The 22,525-nt window shown below is 40.1% G+C and overlaps 1 protein-coding gene across 4 annotated transcripts in view; it reads left to right on the top strand.

The window, feature by feature from the left end:
- The first annotated feature begins 1,201 nt into the window (after window positions 1-1,201).
- The window catches only part of tmem260 (transmembrane protein 260), a 41,391-nt gene continuing 20,067 nt past the window's right edge, over window positions 1,202-22,525 (top strand). The window contains exons 1-3 of one of the 4 annotated variants that reach the window (XM_079633456.1): window positions 1,202-1,762; window positions 8,451-8,482; window positions 10,964-11,115. In XM_079633456.1, the coding sequence (XP_079489582.1) occupies window positions 1,657-1,762; window positions 8,451-8,482; window positions 10,964-11,115 (290 nt within the window). In that variant the 5' untranslated portion in view covers window positions 1,202-1,656. Of the gene's footprint in view, window positions 1,763-8,450; window positions 8,483-10,777; window positions 10,833-10,963; window positions 11,116-22,525 lie in introns of those variants that run through there. The other 3 variants (XM_079633457.1, XM_079633458.1, XM_079633459.1) reach the window with 3 other exon arrangements.

The raw sequence follows: 22,525 nt of genomic DNA, 5'->3' as shown, positions 1-22,525 counted from the left end.
ATTCACTCTTCCGTTTCTACTTCTGAATCAGTTTCTGGTTCAAACATTTATTGCTGAATTAAACCAGTATTTTCCACTTGCCATTGTGCAGCGTTTACTACAGTAAAGTTGACCGAGTGGATCAGATAATCTGAGCTCCTGTGACTGAGTGGAGGCGGGGGCTAATTTGCATATTCATGTGTCTGCGTATCCTAAATTAAGCAAGAGTGTAGAGTTACATTCATATGGAAGATTGTTTCTGCCACAGAATAAAAAATACAAGGGTAATTGGGACTTTTTTCTCACAATTGCAAGTTTACATCTCACAATTCTGACTTTTTTCTCAGAATTACATGATATAAACTCACAATTGAGAGTTATTAAGTCATAATGTTATGAAGAAAAAAAGGTCAGAATTCTGAGGTGTAAACTTTCAATTGTGAGATAAAAAGTTTAATATATAATTTTGGCGATCAAAGATGAGTTTTAAGGTTTAAAATTATTGACTACAGGTGGACATTAAAGTTGTTTTGTCCAATGTAGGCTAATTATTCCTTAGTTAACAATTATATATAAGCTGTCTACCTTGACCCTAAAAAATGATCATAGTAACCATATAGTTACATGCTGTAGTTAACTGTTATTATTATTAAACTATGATAAAATAATATGTGATTTCCTTTAAACAGCATACATTTTCAGGAATATGTGTCACTTTCATTTATTATTTTGATAATATTAATGGAATACCATGTTTTATTGTAGTAACAGTTAAAGTAACACTTTTAAGGTAAGTAGCAGCTATGTTTATAGTAAAGAAATCATTATAGTAGGCATGAGTTTACACATCACCGGATTATAATGGGATTAAAGCCTGAAACGATGGTCTCGCATCTAGAATGGCACAAAATATAGTTACGTTACGTTAATGTTAGGGTGAATAAAAAAGAAAAGAAAAGAAATAAACAAAACATGTTAACCATATATGGACACTAGAGTTAGTTAACAGCAAAAATGTGCTATTGTCATCAAAGAGAGATGAAAAGTTTCTGAAAGCTTATTAACGTGTTTATTGGAGATCCCGTATGTATTTGTTTATATTTTGCAGTAGTCACAACAAGAACTGCAGCAACTTCGGTAATTTTGCCGGAAACTACGGTTACTATGGTAATTTTTACAAGCGCTAATACAAACCCCTCCCAACCAGGAAGTGAAATCCAGCACTATCATCGAGTCCAAGCGGGAAAAAAAGTCAAAAGATCAACAGTGCAGATGTAAATGCAGATGCAGTCCAGATTGAACGTCTGAGAAGACTAAAAACGCACAATGACGCGATGTTTATAAGCTTCAGTTCGGTTTGTTAAGAGCAACATTTGCAATGCTCTCTAACGTTACATAAAGGCTGCAACCACCGGGATAGATAAGAGGGCAACTTAAACGATAACTTTGTTATTTTAACACCTTACCTCGATAATAACGCTTCCGTTTATTGGCGCACAGCATTTATGTTTGTATATATTTATAAACATGTATTTATCGGTGTATTTTGCGTACGCTCCGGATTGCAAACTAGATGCGCGAGACGAATGGTTCTCGAGACACGTTGAATAAACGTGTAACATACAGGAAGTTTCTTGTAATAAACACTAACTTCAGACCTCGGAAGACGACGTCTGAATGTCGTCGGACAGGTGGACATGGACCCTGACAGGAGCGACAGTGGTGTGTGTTTTGTCGGTGTATGTGGCCTCGGCTCCGCGCGCTGTGCCCGGTGGAGACTCAGGTAGGACTGCAGTCAGTCACATGTGTTTGTGTTTATATCACATGCAGCCTATCACAGAACAGCATATTGTAATATCACATAGTAAGCCGTATGACATGACGCTTTTTGAAGTGTGAATCGCATGAGACCTTTTGAGATTATTGTTCATCTTTCTAAAACCCTGTCTCAATCCATCGCCTAGAGTGGGACCCAAACATTATTTGGACACTCAAGTCCTATATGTATGACACACTATCACATTATTTCCTCCATGGACCCAGGAAAATACTTTTGTCCTCTGTAATGGACTATATTTTAGTGAATTTCTCTGACACCATACATGTCACAGTCTGGATGTCCCGTAAAGAGCACATTCAGAGCTTTTCAGAGATACCAAATGTTTCGAGGTTTAAACATGACAACAACAACAACTTCTTGGTCTGTAAAAATGACTGACATTAATTTAGTGATCGAATTTAGCACTGGAAATATGATAATATTCGGTAATTTTAATTTAAATCTGACTAATTTTCAAATTTTCGTGAATTTTATGTGGTTTCTAATCAAAATAGGCCTATGCCTTTCTGTTACAAAACAGTGCATTGATTTGGTTCATACAGACCTCTGCAGCGACACCAGGACTTACAGCATGTTTGTCAGGCATTTTGGGAGACACAACAAGTGAATAGGGAAATAAATTATATATTCTTATGAAATATTAGATTTTATTATGAAAATGTTGCCAATTATTACTCGCATTATTACACTTCTGTTTTCAGTACATGTTGCCCCAAGAACACCAGATGCATTGTATTGAATGGGACTACCCATTTATGGCCATTTTACCCATATTTTATAAAGCAAAATGGTATATCAAATCAATTCATTTCGTTATATCTTTCATAGCATAGTTGAGAGAATCATCTTTATACAGCAGCGTTTGTTATTTTGTTAGGTTTTAAATGACCAAACGATACAAAAAGTATTGGACTCTTTATGGTTGCGATTGAAAATGGCTCAGAAAAGTTGTTTTTGAGATTGTGTTTACACTTTTGTTTTAGCCTCTTATATTTTGGCATTATTCACTGCAGACATTATCATCTGTGTGAACAAATGGGAAGGTTATTTAGTGCTGGGTCAGACTATAGAGGAGTGTGTCTGTGTCCCTCTCAAAGCTTTCAAGAGAACAGAAATACTAATCCCTCTGGACTGACGTCAGACGATTAATCACGAGAGAGAGAGAGAGAGAAATACTGTACATGATGATATTAACGCACTGCAGAATTGGTGAAAACATGCAGCGCTCTGATTTCATGTAATGCGTGTTATATATATAATGACATTTTTTTACGGGTTTGTAAAAATTAGTCGGCAGTGTACCATTTAGATGTTTTTGTTTAATTTTCTTTATGTTAGCCCTCTTATCATCCCATGTAAATCTCAGAACAGTTATTTAATGTTTTTTATTTGTTATTATTATTAATGTAAAGTTACTCTGGGATGTGTAGCACTACTTTTTGTGCAAAATGAAGTACAAATGTCACTGGGATACAACTATCCCGATATCATAATGACGAAAAGTGCATTAGGGTTGTTCTTAAAAAGGGTTTCTAATATTAGGTTTAATATTTTATTATTATTTCTTCTGCTTCTTAACGTGAAAAATCTTTTGTCTCAAAATCCTGTAATATTACAAACAAAGTCATGTGGTGTAACCATGCATAAAAAACAAGATATGACATCATAACAAAGACCTCTGCTGACCCTCATAACTGTGTGGTCAAAAGTCCTTTAAAATATCACCATTTGACCTTTTTATGACAAGGCAAGATTAGCTAAGTTTGTAAAGTGTCATATGGTCTGACTTCACCAAAACATTTATTATATTTATTTGTAATATTTAAATTATTCATGAATTAAAACTTATATCATCATTTGAAAAAAATTTATTAGGATGTAATCAAGATTAACAGGTTTAAGTAAAATTATTTACAAGTTTTTAATTGATAGTTTGACCACATGACATTAGTCATTCGATTATAAAAAAAAAAAATGTATACAACCTTTTCAAAACCATATGAAGCCAGCAAGAATAAAAATTATTAAATAAAAATAAAACTAGATTTCTTTGTGTTTTATATGGACCCCATGAGTCTTGTACAATGCTTTTTCAAAAGTTGTCCTATAGACCAGCCAGATTCACTAATTGGAATACACAAATAAATGTTTTTCTTCTGGGGGGAGCAAACAACAAGCTGCTGTTCTGTGAGCTTTACAGCATGTGCACGGGCAGGGTGGCTTTTGGAGGCTTTCGGGGAGGGGGTGCAAGAAGCTGTTTGGGGCTTACGGAGAGAGAAAAAACAGCCAACCCCTTAAGCGTGGCGTTTAGGGACATTGCAGGATGCTGGTGTGATAGCGCCAGCTGAATGCTCGGCAGAAATTCTCCAGGTCTCCGTCTCGCAGTCCTAATCCCTTTAGGTGTGCTGCGCCCCGGAGAGGCTGAGCGGGCGCCCCGCGGGACCGCTGTTGTCTAGGAATGCGAGTGTGGAAATGATGGGGATTATGGGGGGAAAAAGGCTGCTGTGGGTGCCTATCACAGAGACACTTCGCTCCTTCCGCCGCTGTCCTGCGCTCAACCGCATCTGTACCCCTTTCTCTGTTTAGCCCTCCCTCCATGGGACTGGGCTCTCTTTTGGGGTCTAGACACAGCACCGCACTGCCATGAATGAAATTGTGATGCATAACATGAGAAATTTTGATTACAGGGAGATCCACATGCTTTGAAATGCGGTAGACCTGGCCTCACCGCGCGTGTATTTATTTCTATTCTGAACGAGACTGTGAAAGCAGAGGAAATTCAGCCGCTGAAGTGTGAGGGGTCTGCACCTACAGATAGAGGACTTCCAACATGACAACGAAAACAGACGACCGCTAGTGATACGCAGGAAGTGCCAGCTAACAATTTCAAAATTTTGTGATGCACTGAACATTTCATATTGCATCAGAGAGCACAGATTATAGGATTTTACAGTGTTTAGACAAGTATTGCGTCAGGCAGCATCGCTTAGATTTATACAACAGGGCAAAAACATTTGGGATTAGTAGGCGAAAGGACTTTTTGGCCATTAATCTCTGAACTGCAGTTTTAAAACAGTTTTTTTTTGGTTTGTAGATTTCTAGATTTTGGCTGTAAAGTCTTGAAATGGCTACCCTTTCCACACCTAAACCTCTCTGTATCGAGACTGTAATGAGCTGGGTTTCCACAGCCATGGAAAACCTATAAACATCTAGGCCTATGAATTTTAAAATGTGAATTTCTAAGCCTTGAAAAGGAATGGAATTTAATGAAATTTGAAGTCATGGATACTCAGTACTTACAGAGTCTGTAATATTTTTTAATATTTTTGAAAGAAGTCGCTTTTGCTCACCAAGACTGCGTTTATTTAGAATTCTTTGATAAATAGAAAGTTCAAAAGTACAGCATTTATTAGAAATAGAAATGTCTTTATTTGACATTGACATCCGTATTGCATACTGAAATTAGTTAATAATTCCCAATGTTCCCTGTAAACAAGCGTGTTTTTCGTTTTTTTTTTTTTTTTTTTAATTTTTTTTACTCTTACAGTAAAGTGATGCAGATCTGGCCCCAAATTTCTTTCAATTGATTCATTTCCCTAACTTTTCGATTTTCCTTTCCATAATTCGTGATGAACGAGCAACTCAGACGCAAAGACTCGCGAGGTGAACTAATAATTTCTGCACAGACTACATAGCTTCAGCCTATGGGGTTGTGACATTTCATTTATATTCTGCTGAGATTTGTTCACTTTGCTGAATGAGACTCAAAGATCCGAGTCAGTAAAATGATCCGAACTTCCCATCACTAATGGGTTCTATTTGCTTTTGAGCGAGTGGGCGGGGCCTATGGCAATGACCTTCCAAACACTTGTGTTGATGTTGAATTTCAAATATATGCTGATGACGCAGTCATCTACACAAGTGCAAAAAGTGTTCAAGAGGCTTCTGCCATGCTGACCTCCGCTCTGGTCCCTGTAAATGAATGGCTTTTTAAATCCTGTCTGTTACTTAATACTAAAAAAACTGTTTGTATGATGTTCACTAAACAGTCCCGCAACATAAAACAATCTGGTGTATTTTTAAGAGGAGAAGAAATCGTCTCGGAATTTAAGTACCTTGGTGTGACCCTTGATTCCACATTAAGTTTTAAAAAACATGTAAGAAGAATATCTAGTACAGTCAAATTTAATTTACGAAATTTTAAACAAATTCATACCACTTGGGGCTGCAAAAGTGTTTTTACATTCTATGATTTTATCACATATTGAATTTTGTTGTACAAGTTGGACATTGACTGGTATGAACACACTCAAATCAATAGAATCTCTCTATAAAAATGCCTTAAAAGTTTTTGATAAAAAGCCAATGTCCTTCCATATTTGTAATATTTTACAAAAATATAATCTATTAAGCCTAGAGAATTTTAAACATTTTAAATATGCCTGTTTTGTTTACAAAGTGTTAAATGGATCAGCTCCACTTCCCATGTCGGAATTTTTTAAACCAAAGATTCACAGTGGTGCCAGGACACGGGCCTCCGCTAGAGGTGATTGTGAGGTGCCTTTCAGAATTTGGACAAAATGCTCTGTCTGTGAAGGCCTGTAAATTATGGAACAGTATCCCCATCACTGTCAGGGAATGTCTCACATTTCCTATATTTAAAACCAAACTCAAAGTGTGGCTTAAAGCAAACCAGTCTTGTGACCATTAAGTGATTCTTTATTTTGTTTTTGTTTCTTTGCTTGTATTTGTAAATTTTTGTTATAATCTCTGTATTTCTGTATTTGTCTAGGGACTACAGATGTAAATTAGCCCTGTGGCTATAATCCGGTATGTTTACGTCTGTTTTTTTTTGTTTCAATGCAGATGTTCATTAATGTGCATTGTCCCTATCAAATAAATAAATAAATAAATAAATATGGTGCAATGAAAAATAGTTTGTTGATGTCTCTGTCATAACTGCTCCAAGACACGAAGGTGGAGAATCCAAATGCAGCTTTATTATGGGCAATCCAAAGGCGTAATCCAAAGTACAGGCAATGGGTCAAAGCACAGGTAGGCAGTCCAAACAAACAGGCAGGGGTCAGAGGCAAGAGAGTAATCCACGGAACAGGCAAGAAATCCAAAAACCAAGAGACAGAAAACCAGGGAAAATGCTCAGAGATGCTAGCCTGGCTAACGCCAGACCCAATTCTCGTTGAGACTTGGGTCTGGGAACCACATGTGCATTTTCTCGTATTTGAGGCGTGGTTTACGAATGCGCCGGCGCCGTTTATTGGGTGCTAAGAATGTCTATCAAATGCGCCTGTACGTAGCTCATAGCCAATCGTTTCCATTATACCAGATGACGTATGTAGAGAAATGGTTTAACGCCAAACGCTGCTCTTTTTTCTAAATAAAATTGCGATCTAAACTACTTAGAACAATATCTAAGGCTGCATCAAAAGGTAGCTCCGCGTCTGCTGCCATGTTGACTCCATAGATATAAACAAACTGCTTAGTTGTGTCGCAAAGATGTCGTCATCGTCTTGCTGCTCCCTCCCCGTTCTGTGATTGGTTCCCTAAACGAGGCGAAAATCAGGTCCATGGTTTCCAGACTGCCTTTCAGCGAGAATAAAATCGCGCTGCGCAAAGGCAGTCTGGGGAAACCCAGGCTACAGAGATGCAGTGTGACACAAACAAGACTTCCCAGGGAATGATTGTGAAAACCAGGCTATTATAGGGTGAGTTAAACAAGGCAATGAGAAACAGGTGAATGCAATCAGTGATGATGAGTCCGGGCAGTGAGTTCTGGGAAATGTAGTTTGTGAGAATGACAATAGTCCAGGGTGGCGTGCCCTCTGGTGGCTTTCAAGGTCACTCCAGCTGTTGGCCGTTACAATCTTGCTCTATACAGGCAGGCATTTGAAAATGCATTTGCCCGTGTGACGTCACAGATCCCACAAAAGATCAAGGCAAATTTTATTTCTCATGTCATGACCCCTTTAAGGGTCTTAATAGAGACATTTGTACTCTAATAAATATAATCTGTAAAATCTATTAATTCAGGTGACACACATCCAGAAATACGTTGAACAATCTGTCTGGTAATCATGAACGCCTGGAAAGGTCCTGGAAACTGGTCAGAAAGTGTGGGAACCCTGAATGAGTCATTGGTTTATAATATGTTGATGGTTTACAGGACTACTGTAGATATGTGTGAATAATGTTTGTGAGTGGAAACACAATGCTCTTAAAAAGACCACAGTCACTCGTAGTTTTAAAGGGAGCTTTTTGTATGCGTGTGGCTCTGCACAGAGGGACTCACAGGCGTTTACGTTCATGTATGCCATACAGCGACGGACGGGGCACATGCATCTCGAGTCACAGAATATGGGAAGAGTGAATAGATTTGCCTGTGTATGTGTGCGTCTGTCTGCTCGGGGATCAGGGGAGCCGTGTGCGATGGAAGAGAATGAGCGTGTCGCTTAGGAAATGTCACACTGGGAAGATTTTGCAGGTTTTGATCCGGGCAAATTAATGCAAAACCCAGTGCAAGTATTTGATTTGGGAAAACTTTCAGGAGCGGACTTGTCCCTTAATAATAATTATTGGGTTTACATTAATTTCCCTCTCTGTTTTTCTACCACAGGAGAGCTGATCACGGCTGCTTGTGAACTGGGGGTAAGCATTAGCTGCATTGTTTAATCAATCCACTCATTAACTCTTATAAGCATTAAGGAAGTTTAATTAAGTATGGGGGGAGAAGAAAGATGATTAATTTACTTTTCAGGCCACAGGTTTTTTATCCTCTCTTCTTTTCTATGCACTTCTTTTTTTGACTAAGTTAGGACTAGAGAATGCTATAATTTGCAACCCTGTTCTTCAAATCCAATTAGACTGAATGGTTAGGCGATGGCTTTTGTAAGCTTCGCCTTATGTACGGTATAAGGCTTATTATACTCAACCCCTCTCCTTTTTGTGCATGCGTGTGTGCGTGTGTGTAAGCCGCAAAGAATGAACTAAATCGGGTTAACAGTTATAATAAGTTTTATTATTTAATAAAGTTTATTACGCCGTCGCGATCCTTTTAGGGAGTCTGTGGCGGTGTCACTATGCCAGTAATCCCTCCCTCTGTCCGTGTGGCCTGCCTGTCTGCGGCTCTCCCCAGGGTCGGAGGGCTCTCTCCGGGCCACAGGCCGCCGGCCCTCCCTTCCTGCTCCCTGGAGCCGTGGATCTTTTCTCCTTTAAACTCCTCGTAGCAGGACTGCCCCCTACCGTGCATTTCGCCTTTTTCCACCATGCCACCCGCGCTTCCAGACCCGGCGACGGCTCTGCGTTGCTTTCCACGCCGTCGGCCTCGCGTGACACCAGCGCAGGCATTTCTGCCACACACCTCACACGTCACTTGCGCAGTCACGCACACCTTGCTGGCACTTCCAAGCGTGCCCTTCGCGCCCCTGCCATCTGTTTGCCATACTGTCTCTCTCTTTCTTTTGTCCTGTCTTTGTGCCCCCTTCCAAGCCTCTCTGTTCTTCTCTGCCTTGACCTCTCTTTCTTGTCTTCAAGCTGTCCGTTCTTCCCTCATATTGAATTAGCATCTTTACTTTATATTCAGACATTTTGGCAGTGTTGGGGAAGCTACTTTACAATCGATTCTACTCATAATTTAAAGTCACTCAACTAAAGTCAGGCTACCCTGTTGACAAGCTAAGTAGCTAACAATATTATATTATATGCAAGGATTTTGCTTTTTTTTTTTTTTACGGTTCAGTTCAATTAATTGTACAAACGAATCAATTCACAAAAATGTATTTGATTACCACATGCTTTAATACGAGAGAGTAGGGTCTGCACAACTACCCATTTTTAGTAGGCGACCAATAGTTGATGTCATCCAGGGGTTGCATCTGTAACTTTACGGACCCCCAGATATAACAATCCCCTTGTAAGGGACACGGTTTCTTAAAATGATGAGATATAAACATGGAATTGTAAGAAATAAAGTATATTTGAGTTAACAACTCGTAATTCTCAACTTTTTTTTGAGTTGTGTGATTTTATTGTGTTTATAAAACAACAATTTATTGCAATTTTAAAATTGGTTTGCATTGAACATCTCGCAAATCTTTTTTTTTATTTATTTTTTATCTTACAGTTTTGACTCTTCCTCACAATTCTGAGATTACATCTTACACTTCTGACTTTTTTCTCTTTTTGTATCTGCCTGTTTTATGGACGAGTGTCTGTCTGGAATGGATCACAAAATGTTTTTGTACATTCCATTTTGGATTCATATTAAGTTCTCGAAATTAATATTTTGTTCGGGAAATATGTTTTGTGCTCCAGACAGACCCTTTCACTCTCAAATTATTAGGCAGGTCACAAGTCCCAGATTGGACATCGGAAGTTTTTTAAAACTCTTTCCTAAAATGCTTTTTTATATATCTTAAAGTTTTGTAGACTCCCTAGAACCCACCTGCAGCCCCCTAGGGGTCCACCACCCCTGGACTAGTCAATAAATCCATGTTTGTGAACGCAAAGTACACTGGGTTTGGATTGTTTTTTCATTTGTCAATAATATATACGTAGTTGAGTTACTTTTAAGTTTAAGTTACTTTTAGTTAGTTACTCCCCAACACTGACTTATCACAGTTCCACAAATCTGACTGACAACGACTTCAGCCTTACGAAATTGTTTAGAGGGATCATCAGTTGACTGGGGCCCTCTTCCCTGCTTTGATCTTGAACTCACACTAGCTTTCAGACACCCACTTGTCCACTGAATTTTCAATCCATCCCTCAAACAACCTCTTCTCAGAGACGTTTCCTTGCTTTTCGCTCTAGTGTGCAGTGTTTCTCAGCCTGCTGTGCCTGTGTGTGTTATCAGGCCAGTAGGAGTGAGACAGCCTTTAATAGCTCTAGTCCTTATCGCTCCTTAGGGGACTTAGTGCCTAATTGCTGGGAAGGCAAGGAGACAGGAGATCAGGCTTTAAGGGAGGGGGAGGACAGTGTGATGCTGTAACCCGCAAAAGTAAGGTCTGCCTTTGAAAGCTGAACTGTATGGTTATGGTGTTGGGGGTGGGGGGGGGGGGGGATTCTTTCAATTCTGTTGCTGTTATCAGAATGTTCTGTGAGTGAGTTTACAGTTGTGTTTTCCCCCAGGTGGCCCATCCTCCAGGATACCCTCTCTTCACCATGTTGTCTTCTCTGCTGCTCTCACTGCTGCCTCTCAGTTCTCCGGCTCACAGTATCAATGTCCTGTGCGCTGTCTTCGGGGCCGGGGCTAGTGGAGCCCTCTGCTTCACTGTCTGCAGGTAGGCCACTCTCATGGCCCTGTTCACACCTGGTGTTAAGATGAGTTTTGGTCGATTGGATCAGAAGTTGACAAGGGAGACATTTCCGTTTACAACTGGTGTTTTAATCCGTCTCTTTTGTCCACTTTCAACTACTTCTGTCCTGTAAATGTATGTGTTTTTTTCAGATCTTTAAATCTAATGGACAAAATAATCTGGCACAATTTACATATGGAGACGACGGAAAAACATACAGAGAACAGCAGCTTTCGTTTCTGTTCTGACAGGTGCTAGACCACACCGAACGGTGTGAGTGCGCGTTAGAAATCAGGAATGGTGAGAGAACATTGAGCTTGGTTCGTTTTTCGTCTTCAAACCGAACTTGGGTCTTCAGCCGACAAAGTTTAAATCCCGTCTGGCTAGCGTGCTTCCCATAATGTTTACGCATTAGGTCAGTAGGTGGAGAGTAGATGGTCTTTTGTGGCTGTTCGGACACATTCGACCACATGAGCATTAACACTATAAAAACACTATGAAATCCAGTCGAATGCGTTTTCAACTACGTCTGGAAGTGGTCGAAAGTGGACAAGCTCAAAACGTTTTAGACTCTCGTTTACACCGGTATTTAGCGTCGTCCACTTGTGATCCGATCGACCAAAACGCATACCAGGTGTAAACAGGGCCTCCGATATTAGACCAAAGAAATACATCAATAGCTACCATGAATAGGACTCTCTTCTGTTAATATTCTTCTACACATACTCTAACAACACGTGATGCTCAGGGTTTTTAGCAGTTTCAGAGGGGATGCATTTCGCCTATAATATGCATTGTAAATTGTAAAGCATTCCAGGTTGACTTTATTTTGCATATTCATATGATATATAATTAGAATATTATATTTCAGGGCTCCAGACTGCACCTAAAACACATTTGCTACCAAAAATATTAATTTGCGAGTGATATTTTTACTGAGATTGCCACTAGCGACAATATAAATGTACATTTATTTTTTATATAAAAATGAGCATGCAATATGCCTTTTTACCATTATTTTGTGAGCAAGTTAAAATGCCCAGACATTAACTGCCATCCTTGACTTGGAGTTCAGTCAGCAGAAAAATGGGTCTAAACAGGCGGTAGCTGCTGCATGTATTTTAATATCTACACTTGACTTTTGCAAACGAATGCCCTCACTCAGCTGGGTTTGCGAGCCAAGCTGCCCAGAGATTTGGCTGCGGTTACATGTCCAATGCAACCTCTGCTTTTAAGCCTCAAAGGATTTAGATCCAATTTTGGATTACAACAACCAAAAAAGTCATTTCCTTTGGCCCCGACAACCCCGCAACCCATCTTCCTCCTGTGGCTGATGGCAGTGGGGATTTGGTTGCATATGCACACACAAACACTCTTAGCTTTTAAGTTTCAGTATATAATCTATGTTTTCAATTGAAAACATAAGCGTAATAGGTTTTGATGGTTATCTGTCCGGGCTTAGGCTGAAGTTTGGACTCATGCATGAATGTTGGGCTCAGAGCAATAGCTGCCAGGCTTGAGATGCCAGGACTAGGAGGAGGGAGTGTTTTAGGGGTTTCAGAGCTTCCGGCACAGTCTGGGACTCCCTTCTGGGTTGGCATTGGGGTCCTTAGGTGCTTCGCCCGTGCCCAGTGGTAATGCTGAGGTGGCGTGCCACTCCCAGTATGAACACTACCGGACAGGCCTGTCCCCAGGCTGCTACCCTGGCACCCAACACCACTCTGAGACTGACCATTATGTGCCCTATACTTTATCTGACATATTTAGATTTGAGGAATTTCAGAGCATAAAGGCTTGAATGCCTGTTTTGTTGTTGCTTGTTACATTCTTGCGTAATATTCTTTCCTGACTTTATTCTGCAGTATGTGGGTCAATTACATTATGCATTTTTTTTGTCTGGATTTATTAATTTATTAAAATAATAATACATAAATTCATATGTACAATAGGAATGCATACAGAATGGGGGGGGGGGGGGGGGGTGTCAAATTAAAGAAAAATGTTTTTAAGAAAACTTTAAGTAGTTGACAATCTTTTAACTATTTTATTTTGTGTATTTTATTTTTATTTTATTGATTTGTGGTGCACCCAACATGATAGATAGATAGACAGACAGACAGACAGATAGTTAGACAGACAGACAGATAGATAGATAGATAGATTCATTTCATTCATTCAGTATGTCTAAAATACTGCCTACTAAGTGGTGGACTAATTTATCACGAATGCCGATATATCGGCCGATATTTTATTTTTTGGTTATCGGCATTGGCCTATAAGTTTCTTTGTTGGCCAATGTGTTAGCGATCAAAATAGAGCAGATCCCCTTTTGAAAGTAACATGGCGCTTGATTTTTTCAATTACCAGGTGGCGACAAGACTTTTAAACAAATAAATTTGTCATTGAATCATTCATTCAAGAGATTCGTTCAAAAAACGCTGATTCATCTAGTGATGAAACAAATGAAGTATGAGTGAGTCATTGAATCATTCATTCAACCCGATTACAATTTTTTTTTTATTCATTCAGATTATTTTAAATAGACTGCAGCAATTAGCATTTTGTTAGCACCTCTAGTAAATTACGTTATTTTGTTTAGTTTTCTGTTCAGAATCATCATGGGAGAATCGTGATCTCTGTTTGAAACAAAAAAATCCTGATTCTCAATTTCTCCAGAATCATGCAGCTCTACTACTAAGAAAACATTTTGATTGCTTAGCCTTTTACTGTACGTTCATGATGTTGATTACGTAATAGAAGTGGCCGTGTGTCCGCAGAAGGTGCCTTCACCTATCCTCCTCAGTCCCGGGTCCACCACACCTGTGAGGGTACACACCAGCCAAGAGCAGACGGGTCCAGCTCAGCTGACTGGGCTCCTGTGCCCACCTGTCTTGGTGCTTTTGTGTCCATATAAGGCACTTTACCATATGGTCATGACAGTGCTTTCCTCACTGGACCCTCGACTCGCTCGTAGTCACCCCATGGCTCTCTATGGTGAGCTGTTTATTAGCAAGATGGTGGCTTTGTGAGAGCAGTACCAGTGTTAGAATATGATAGCATATGCAAATATAACAATTTAAAGGGTTAGTCTACCAACATTTTAATTCTGTTATTATTTACATACCCTCATGGTGTTCCAAACCTGTTTGACTTTCTTTTTTTGTGGAACGATATTTTGAAGAATGTTGCTTAGTCACATTTTTCTAAATATTCGTTTTATGTTCCACTTAAGAAAAAAAGTCATAGATGTTCGGAACGACATGAAGATGAGTAAATGATGACAGAATTTTCATGTTCGGATGTTCAATATTTTTTTTCTCTGCCATATTGATACTTATGCAATGTGGATTTCATAACTTAAGCTCAATATGTTTGTCTGTGTATTTGTTTCTGTTTAAGACTAAGAAAAAAACGCTGTAATTTCCCACGTCCCTTGGCTGCCCCCTCCAGCATACCTCTGTTGTCAGGTAAATCACCGACCCAGAAACAAGAGCTCCTGGCAGCTTAAGCATATGCTTTATTAGCCAGTCTAATCTCTAAAACGCTCTGGTTTGCAGCCATTCGTTTTTGGTGAATATATTTCCTCTTTAGCTGTGACACCCACCCTTTGTTTTTCTTGCCAAGAACCTTGATATCTTGAAATATGAAGGAAACCCTTACAACTTAAACCCATTGACAGCTGCTGTTGATTACCACAGACAATAATATGAACTTGTCAGTTAGTTTGAAATAACAAACAAGCATTCAGTAATGCACTTATAGTAGAAGTCTATGGCCCTGTTTACACCTGGTATTAAGATGCGTTTTGGTCGATCGGATCTCAAGTTAACAAGGGAGACACATTCCTGTTTACACCTGGTGTTTTAATCCGTCTCTTGTCCACTTTCAACCACTTCTGTTCTGATTTCGTAGAGGGAGGGTTTAACGTATGTGTTTTTTCAGATCTTTCGATCTAATGGAAAAAATAAGCTTGCGCAGTTTACATATGATCGAATACACACAGATACAAACGCAAAAACATACAGAGAGCAACAGCTTTCGTTTCTGCTCTGATAGCCGCAAGACCACACCAAACATTGTGAGTGTTTGTTAGAAATCAGGAATGGAGAGAGAATATTGATGCGTTTTCGACTATGTCTGGAAATCGTCGAAAGTGGACAAGCTCAAAGCGTTTTAGACCCCGTTTACACCTGTATTTATTTAGCGTCGTCCACTTGTGATCCGATTGACCAAAACGCATCTTAATACCTGGTGTAAACAGGGCAGTAGTGGCAGTTGTACAACAACAGAATAAGCATTTAAAATAACAAAATGTTAAAAATGTTTTGACATTTTTGCCACAACATTTGCCACAACTTTATAGGTCAATTATTTTTTTAATTAAAGAAAAAATGACTGAATAATTCACAAATGTATTATCAAATTCAATATTTATATTTCGGCTTTTAAACTGTTATGATCACCCCAAAGACCCATTAAAACTGCATTGCCATAAACTTGTTTTTATATAAACTCAGATGCTTTTGATTGAGCTTAAGCTGTATTTAACCTGGAATGCTTCTTTAAACATCTCCATGCACTACAGGCCTCATATTCTACAACTCGGCATGACCAATGGCACCATTTAAAGACGTGCAGTAATATTTCCTTAACAGATGTTTAATGAAGACGCCTAAACCCTCATTACCCCATTCAGAATGGGGGAAATAGGGCCATTTCACTGTGCTACGCCATCACTTTAATTTTCCCTTGCCTGGAGGCCTAAGATTGTGTCTGTTGCATCGGAAGTCAATATTGCTGTAATATTACATTTCCTAAACTGTCTCCACAGGCGGTTTTTAATGGGAGTCATGCAAGGAGAGGATCAGCCTTTCCCGAAATGCATGTGTTCCATAGGGCCACATAATACTACAGTTGATTAATGAATTGATTAAAATAATTATACAGTAATAGTATAACAATGCATATTTGCTGAATGATATACACAATTTCTTTTCGTCTATTATGTCCACATAAAATGCAGTGGAGGATTAAGATGGAATTGGGTGGAATTGTTGTGCCATTGGCTGTATTTTTGGTGGTGGATTGGAGTTATTAGTTTTTAACATGCACTGTCCTGTGGAGATGCCAAGTAGCCTGAGCCCAGCAGAACACCGCATACGTAAAATACATGCACAGTAATTCTATTGGAGATTGTATGGCAGTCATATTTTGCACAGCTTCCATCTAGGATTCAATTCATTGTCTCTCCATAATTGCACCATCAAGAACTGCTAATAAATATAACACCTTATGCTCTAAACACGTCTAGAAAGAATTACACACTATGCACAGTATCCTCACCGCATTTCTCAATAATAATAAGACCTCGCATTATCATAAACATAAGGCTGTTTAGATAAGCATAGCTCAGCTGGGACCTGCTTTTTTCACATAAGATAACTGACATAATTAGTATATTTGTAGTGTATGTTTGTTTTGTAAGGTTGTTGTGTTTTGTGTTGTATTATTAGTTGTATTAAGGGGCTATCCTTTCAATAAATTCAAACATAAGTTATCATATAAGTTTGGCTCGATTAAAACTAACTCTGGTGCGATTGCTCTGTTAGTGCGGTTCATTTGAACAAATGTGAACGCTGCCATCCGAACCCTGAACCTTCCAGAGCAAGTCGGAGCAAAAGAACCAAGAAAACCGAACTACAAGTGTGAACACCATAAGGGCCTTTTCACACCTACCTTATTTGGTCTGGATTTTCTGACTTTACGGTTTGATCAGAATCAAAATGACAGGTGTGAAACCCTCCGGACCACGGTCTGGACCAAACAGACGAAATTTGGTCTGATGAAAAGAGGTAGTCTCGGTCCGGATCAAACTGAACAAAGGTTTAGTTCGTTTATAGTGTGAAAGCATTTCATGTGAAAGCATCACACGAACCACTATGGTTCATGTGATCTCCAGTATGGTTCATGTGATCTCCACTATGGTTCATGTGATCTCCAGTATGGTTCATGTGATCTGCAGTATGGTTCATGTGATCTCCGGTATGGTTCATGTTATCTCCACTATGGTTCATGTGATCTCCAGTATGGTTCATGTGATCTGCAGTATGGTTCATGTGATCTCCAGTATGGTTCATGTGATCTGCAGTATGGTTCATGTGATCTGCAGTATGGTTCATGTGATCTGCAGTATGGTTCATGTGATCTCCAGTATGGTTCATGTGATCTGCAGTATGGTTCATGTGATCTGCAGTATGGTTCATGTGATCTCCAGTATGGTTCATGTGATCTCCAGTATGGTTCATGTGATCTCCAGTATGGTTCATGTGATCTCCAGTATGGTTCATGTGATCTGCAGTATGGTTCATGTGATCTCCGGTATGGTTCATGTGATCTCCAGTATGGTTCATGTGATCTGCAGTATGGTTCATGTGATCTGCAGTATGGTTCATGTGATCTGCAGTATGGTTCATGTGATCTCCGGTATGGTTCATGTGATCTCCAGTATGGTTCATGTGATCTGCAGTATGGTTCATGTGATCTGCAGTATGGTTCATGTGATCTCCAGTATGGTTCATGTGATCTGCAGTATGGTTCATGTGATCTCCAGTATGGTTCATGTGATCTCCAGTATGGTTCATGTGATCTCCAGTATGGTTCATGTGATCTCCGGTATGGTTCATGTGATCTCCAGTATGGTTCATGTGATCTCCAGTATGGTTCATGTGATCTGCAGTATGGTTCATGTGATCTGCAGTATGGTTCATGTGATCTCCAGTATGGTTCATGTGATCTCCAGTATGGTTCATGTGATCTCCAGTATGGTTCATGTGATCTGCAGTATGGTTCATGTGATCTCCAGTATGGTTCATGTGATCTCCAGTATGGTTCATGTGATCTCCAGTATGGTTCATGTGATCTCCAGTATGCCGGTTCATGTGATCTCCAGTATGCCGGTTCATGTGATCTCCAGTATGCCGGTTCATATGATCTCCTGTATGCCGCCGGTTCATATGATCTCCAGTATGGTTCATGTGATCTCCAGTATGGTTCATGTGATCTCCAGTATGGTTCATGTGATCTCCAGTATGGTTCATGTGATCTGCAGTATGGTTCATGTGATCTCCGGTATGGTTCATGTTATCTCCACTATGGTTCATGTGATCTCCAGTATGGTTCATGTGATCTGCAGTATGGTTCATGTGATCTCCAGTATGGTTCATGTGATCTGCAGTATGGTTCATGTGATCTGCAGTATGGTTCATGTGATCTGCAGTATGGTTCATGTGATCTCCAGTATGGTTCATGTGATCTCCAGTATGGTTCATGTGATCTGCAGTATGGTTCATGTGATCTGCAGTATGGTTCATGTGATCTGCAGTATGGTTCATGTGATCTCCAGTATGGTTCATGTGATCTGCAGTATGGTTCATGTGATCTGCAGTATGGTTCATGTGATCTCCAGTATGGTTCATGTGATCTCCAGTATGGTTCATGTGATCTCCAGTATGGTTCATGTGATCTGCAGTATGGTTCATGTGATCTCCGGTATGGTTCATGTGATCTCCAGTATGGTTCATGTGATCTGCAGTATGGTTCATGTGATCTGCAGTATGGTTCATGTGATCTGCAGTATGGTTCATGTGATCTCCGGTATGGTTCATGTGATCTCCAGTATGGTTCATGTGATCTGCAGTATGGTTCATGTGATCTGCAGTATGGTTCATGTGATCTCCAGTATGGTTCATGTGATCTGCAGTATGGTTCATGTGATCTCCAGTATGGTTCATGTGATCTCCAGTATGGTTCATGTGATCTCCAGTATGGTTCATGTGATCTCCGGTATGGTTCATGTGATCTCCAGTATGGTTCATGTGATCTCCAGTATGGTTCATGTGATCTGCAGTATGGTTCATGTGATCTGCAGTATGGTTCATGTGATCTCCAGTATGGTTCATGTGATCTCCAGTATGGTTCATGTGATCTGCAGTATGGTTCATGTGATCTCCAGTATGGTTCATGTGATCTCCAGTATGGTTCATGTGATCTCCAGTATGGTTCATGTGATCTCCAGTATGCCGGTTCATGTGATCTCCAGTATGCCGGTTCATATGATCTCCTGTATGCCGCCGGTTCATATGATCTCCAGTATGGTTCATGTGATCTCCAGTATGGTTCATGTGATCTCCAGTATGGTTCATGTGATCTCCAGTATGGTTCATGTGATCTGCAGTATGGTTCATGTGATCTCCGGTATGGTTCATGTTATCTCCACTATGGTTCATGTGATCTCCAGTATGGTTCATGTGATCTGCAGTATGGTTCATGTGATCTCCAGTATGGTTCATGTGATCTGCAGTATGGTTCATGTGATCTGCAGTATGGTTCATGTGATCTGCAGTATGGTTCATGTGATCTCCAGTATGGTTCATGTGATCTGCAGTATGGTTCATGTGATCTGCAGTATGGTTCATGTGATCTCCAGTATGGTTCATGTGATCTCCAGTATGGTTCATGTGATCTCCAGTATGGTTCATGTGATCTCCAGTATGGTTCATGTGATCTGCAGTATGGTTCATGTGATCTCCGGTATGGTTCATGTGATCTCCAGTATGGTTCATGTGATCTGCAGTATGGTTCATGTGATCTGCAGTATGGTCCATGTGATCTGCAGTATGGTTCATGTGATCTCCGGTATGGTTCATGTGATCTCCAGTATGGTTCATGTGATCTGCAGTATGGTTCATGTGATCTGCAGTATGGTTCATGTGATCTCCAGTATGGTTCATGTGATCTGCAGTATGGTTCATGTGATCTCCAGTATGGTTCATGTGATCTCCAGTATGGTTCATGTGATCTCCAGTATGGTTCATGTGATCTCCGGTATGGTTCATGTGATCTCCAGTATGGTTCATGTGATCTCCAGTATGGTTCATGTGATCTGCAGTATGGTTCATGTGATCTGCAGTATGGTTCATGTGATCTCCAGTATGGTTCATGTGATCTCCAGTATGGTTCATGTGATCTCCAGTATGGTTCATGTGATCTGCAGTATGGTTCATGTGATCTCCAGTATGGTTCATGTGATCTCCAGTATGGTTCATGTGATCTCCAGTATGCCGGTTCATGTGATCTCCAGTATGCCGGTTCATGTGATCTCCAGTATGCCGGTTCATGTGATCTCCAGTATGCCGGTTCATGTGATCTCCAGTATGCCGCCGGTTCATATGATCTCCAGTATGGTTCATGTGATCTCCAGTATGGTTCATGTGATCTCCAGTATGGTTCATGTGATCTCCAGTATGGTTCATGTGATCTGCAGTATGGTTCATGTGATCTCCACTATGGTTCATGTGATCTCCACTATGGTTCATATGATCTCCAGTATGGTTCATGTGATCTGCAGTATGGTTCATGTGATCTCCAGTATGGTTCATGTGATCTGCAGTATGGTTCATGTGATCTCCAGTATGCCGGTTCATGTGATCTCCAGTATGCCGCCGGTTCATGTGATCTCCAGTATGGTTCATGTGATCTGCAGTATGGTTCATGTGATCTCCAGTATGCCGGTTCATGTGATCTCCAGTATGCCGGTTCATGTGATCTCCAGTATGCCGCCGGTTCATATGATCTCCAGTATGGTTCATGTGATCTCCAGTATGGTTCATGTGATCTGCAGTATGGTTCATGTGATCTGCAGTATGGTTCATGTGATCTCCACTATGGTTCATGTGATCTCCACTATGGTTCATATGATCTCCAGTATGGTTCATGTGATCTGCAGTATGGTTCATGTGATCTCCAGTATGGTTCATGTGATCTGCAGTATGGTTCATGTGATCTCCAGTATGCCGGTTCATGTGATCTCCAGTATGCCGCCGGTTCATATGATCTCCAGTATGGTTCATGTGATCTGCAGTATGGTTCATGTGATCTCCAGTATGCCGGTTCATGTGATCTCCAGTATGCCGCCGGTTCATATGATCTCCAGTATGGTTCATGTGATCTCCAGTATGGTTCATGTGATCTGCAGTATGGTTCATGTGATCTGCAGTATGGTTCATGTGATCTCCAGTATGGTTCATGTGATCTCCAGTATGGTTCATGTGATCTGCAGTATGGTTCATGTGATCTGCAGTATGGTTCATGTGATCTCCAGTATGGTTCATGCGATCTGCAGTATGGTTCATGCGATCTCCAGTATGGTTCATGTGATCTCCAGTATGGTTCATGTGATCTCCAGTATGGTTCATGCGATCTCCAGTATGGTTCATGTGATCTCCAGTATGGTTCATGTGATCTCCAGTATGGTTCATGTGATCTCCGGTATGGTTCATGTGATCTCCAGTATGGTTCATGTGATCTCCGGTATGGTTCATGTGATCTCCAGTATGGTTCATGTGATCTCCGGTATGGTTCATGTGATCTCCAGTATGGTTCATGTGATCTCCGGTATGGTTCATGTGATCTCCAGTATGGTTCATGTGATCTCCGGTATGGTTCATGTGATCTCCGGTATGGTTCATGTGATCTCCAGTATGGTTCATTGCTGATATGAATCGCAATCGCACTAAATCACGGAAGGAATCCGAACCTCTATTGTATGCTATTGTTGTCAGATTCTATAAAACAGTTTGTGTGTGTGTGTGCGTGACTGGCGCACTGCAAGCAGAGAAAATTTATATCTAATTTCTGATCGCCTTGGACTCCCACGTTCTTTAGAAAGTTTGCAGTACATTCACATCTGAGAGACGCAAGTGCCGTTATGTGCTGATGCTTTGAAAACAAAACCCAAAGGTTCCACAAACTAAATTAATAAAGTGAGATGAGCAATGCTGGGATTTTGTCACCTTCTCCTGCGCTGTCGTTACCAAGAAGCAGGGTAAACAGCTGCGCTTTGAGGATGCAAACCCACTGTGGTTCAGACCCAAACAATATAATGTGAACATAATCCAGAAGGCACAGGGGGAGCAATCGAACTCGGGTTCGGATCAGGCAATCGAACCAAGTGTGAAAGCACACTAATAGTATTCATAATAATTGCCAATTTCTAATAGTGCTCATACTATCATTATAATGATTATAGTTCTAATAATGTTAATACTATTTTAATACTTTGTGAAATTTTAAGGAAATTATTTGTATGATGTACTGATTAATTAATAAAATTGATCACAGTTAATTGCATATATTAATATTTGCTAAATAGTAAGTAACATTAATTAACATAATTTATTTGCTATAGGGTTAGGGTTATTTAAAAAAAAAGTAACTTTTCTATGCAATAATGCAGCCGATGTTTGCATAGGCCCCGTTTACACCTGCAGTATCATGCTGCTGTGTTAGTGTCCCTGTAGTACTGGTTACACCTGGCATTAAGATGCGTTTTGGTCAA

Source organism: Phoxinus phoxinus (genome assembly GCF_949152265.1).
Source record: "Phoxinus phoxinus genome assembly, chromosome: 13".
Taxonomy (NCBI): domain Eukaryota; kingdom Metazoa; phylum Chordata; class Actinopteri; order Cypriniformes; family Leuciscidae; genus Phoxinus; species Phoxinus phoxinus.
Note: the sequence above shows the minus strand (reverse complement) of the source record. Positions and strands in the feature narration are given on the sequence as shown.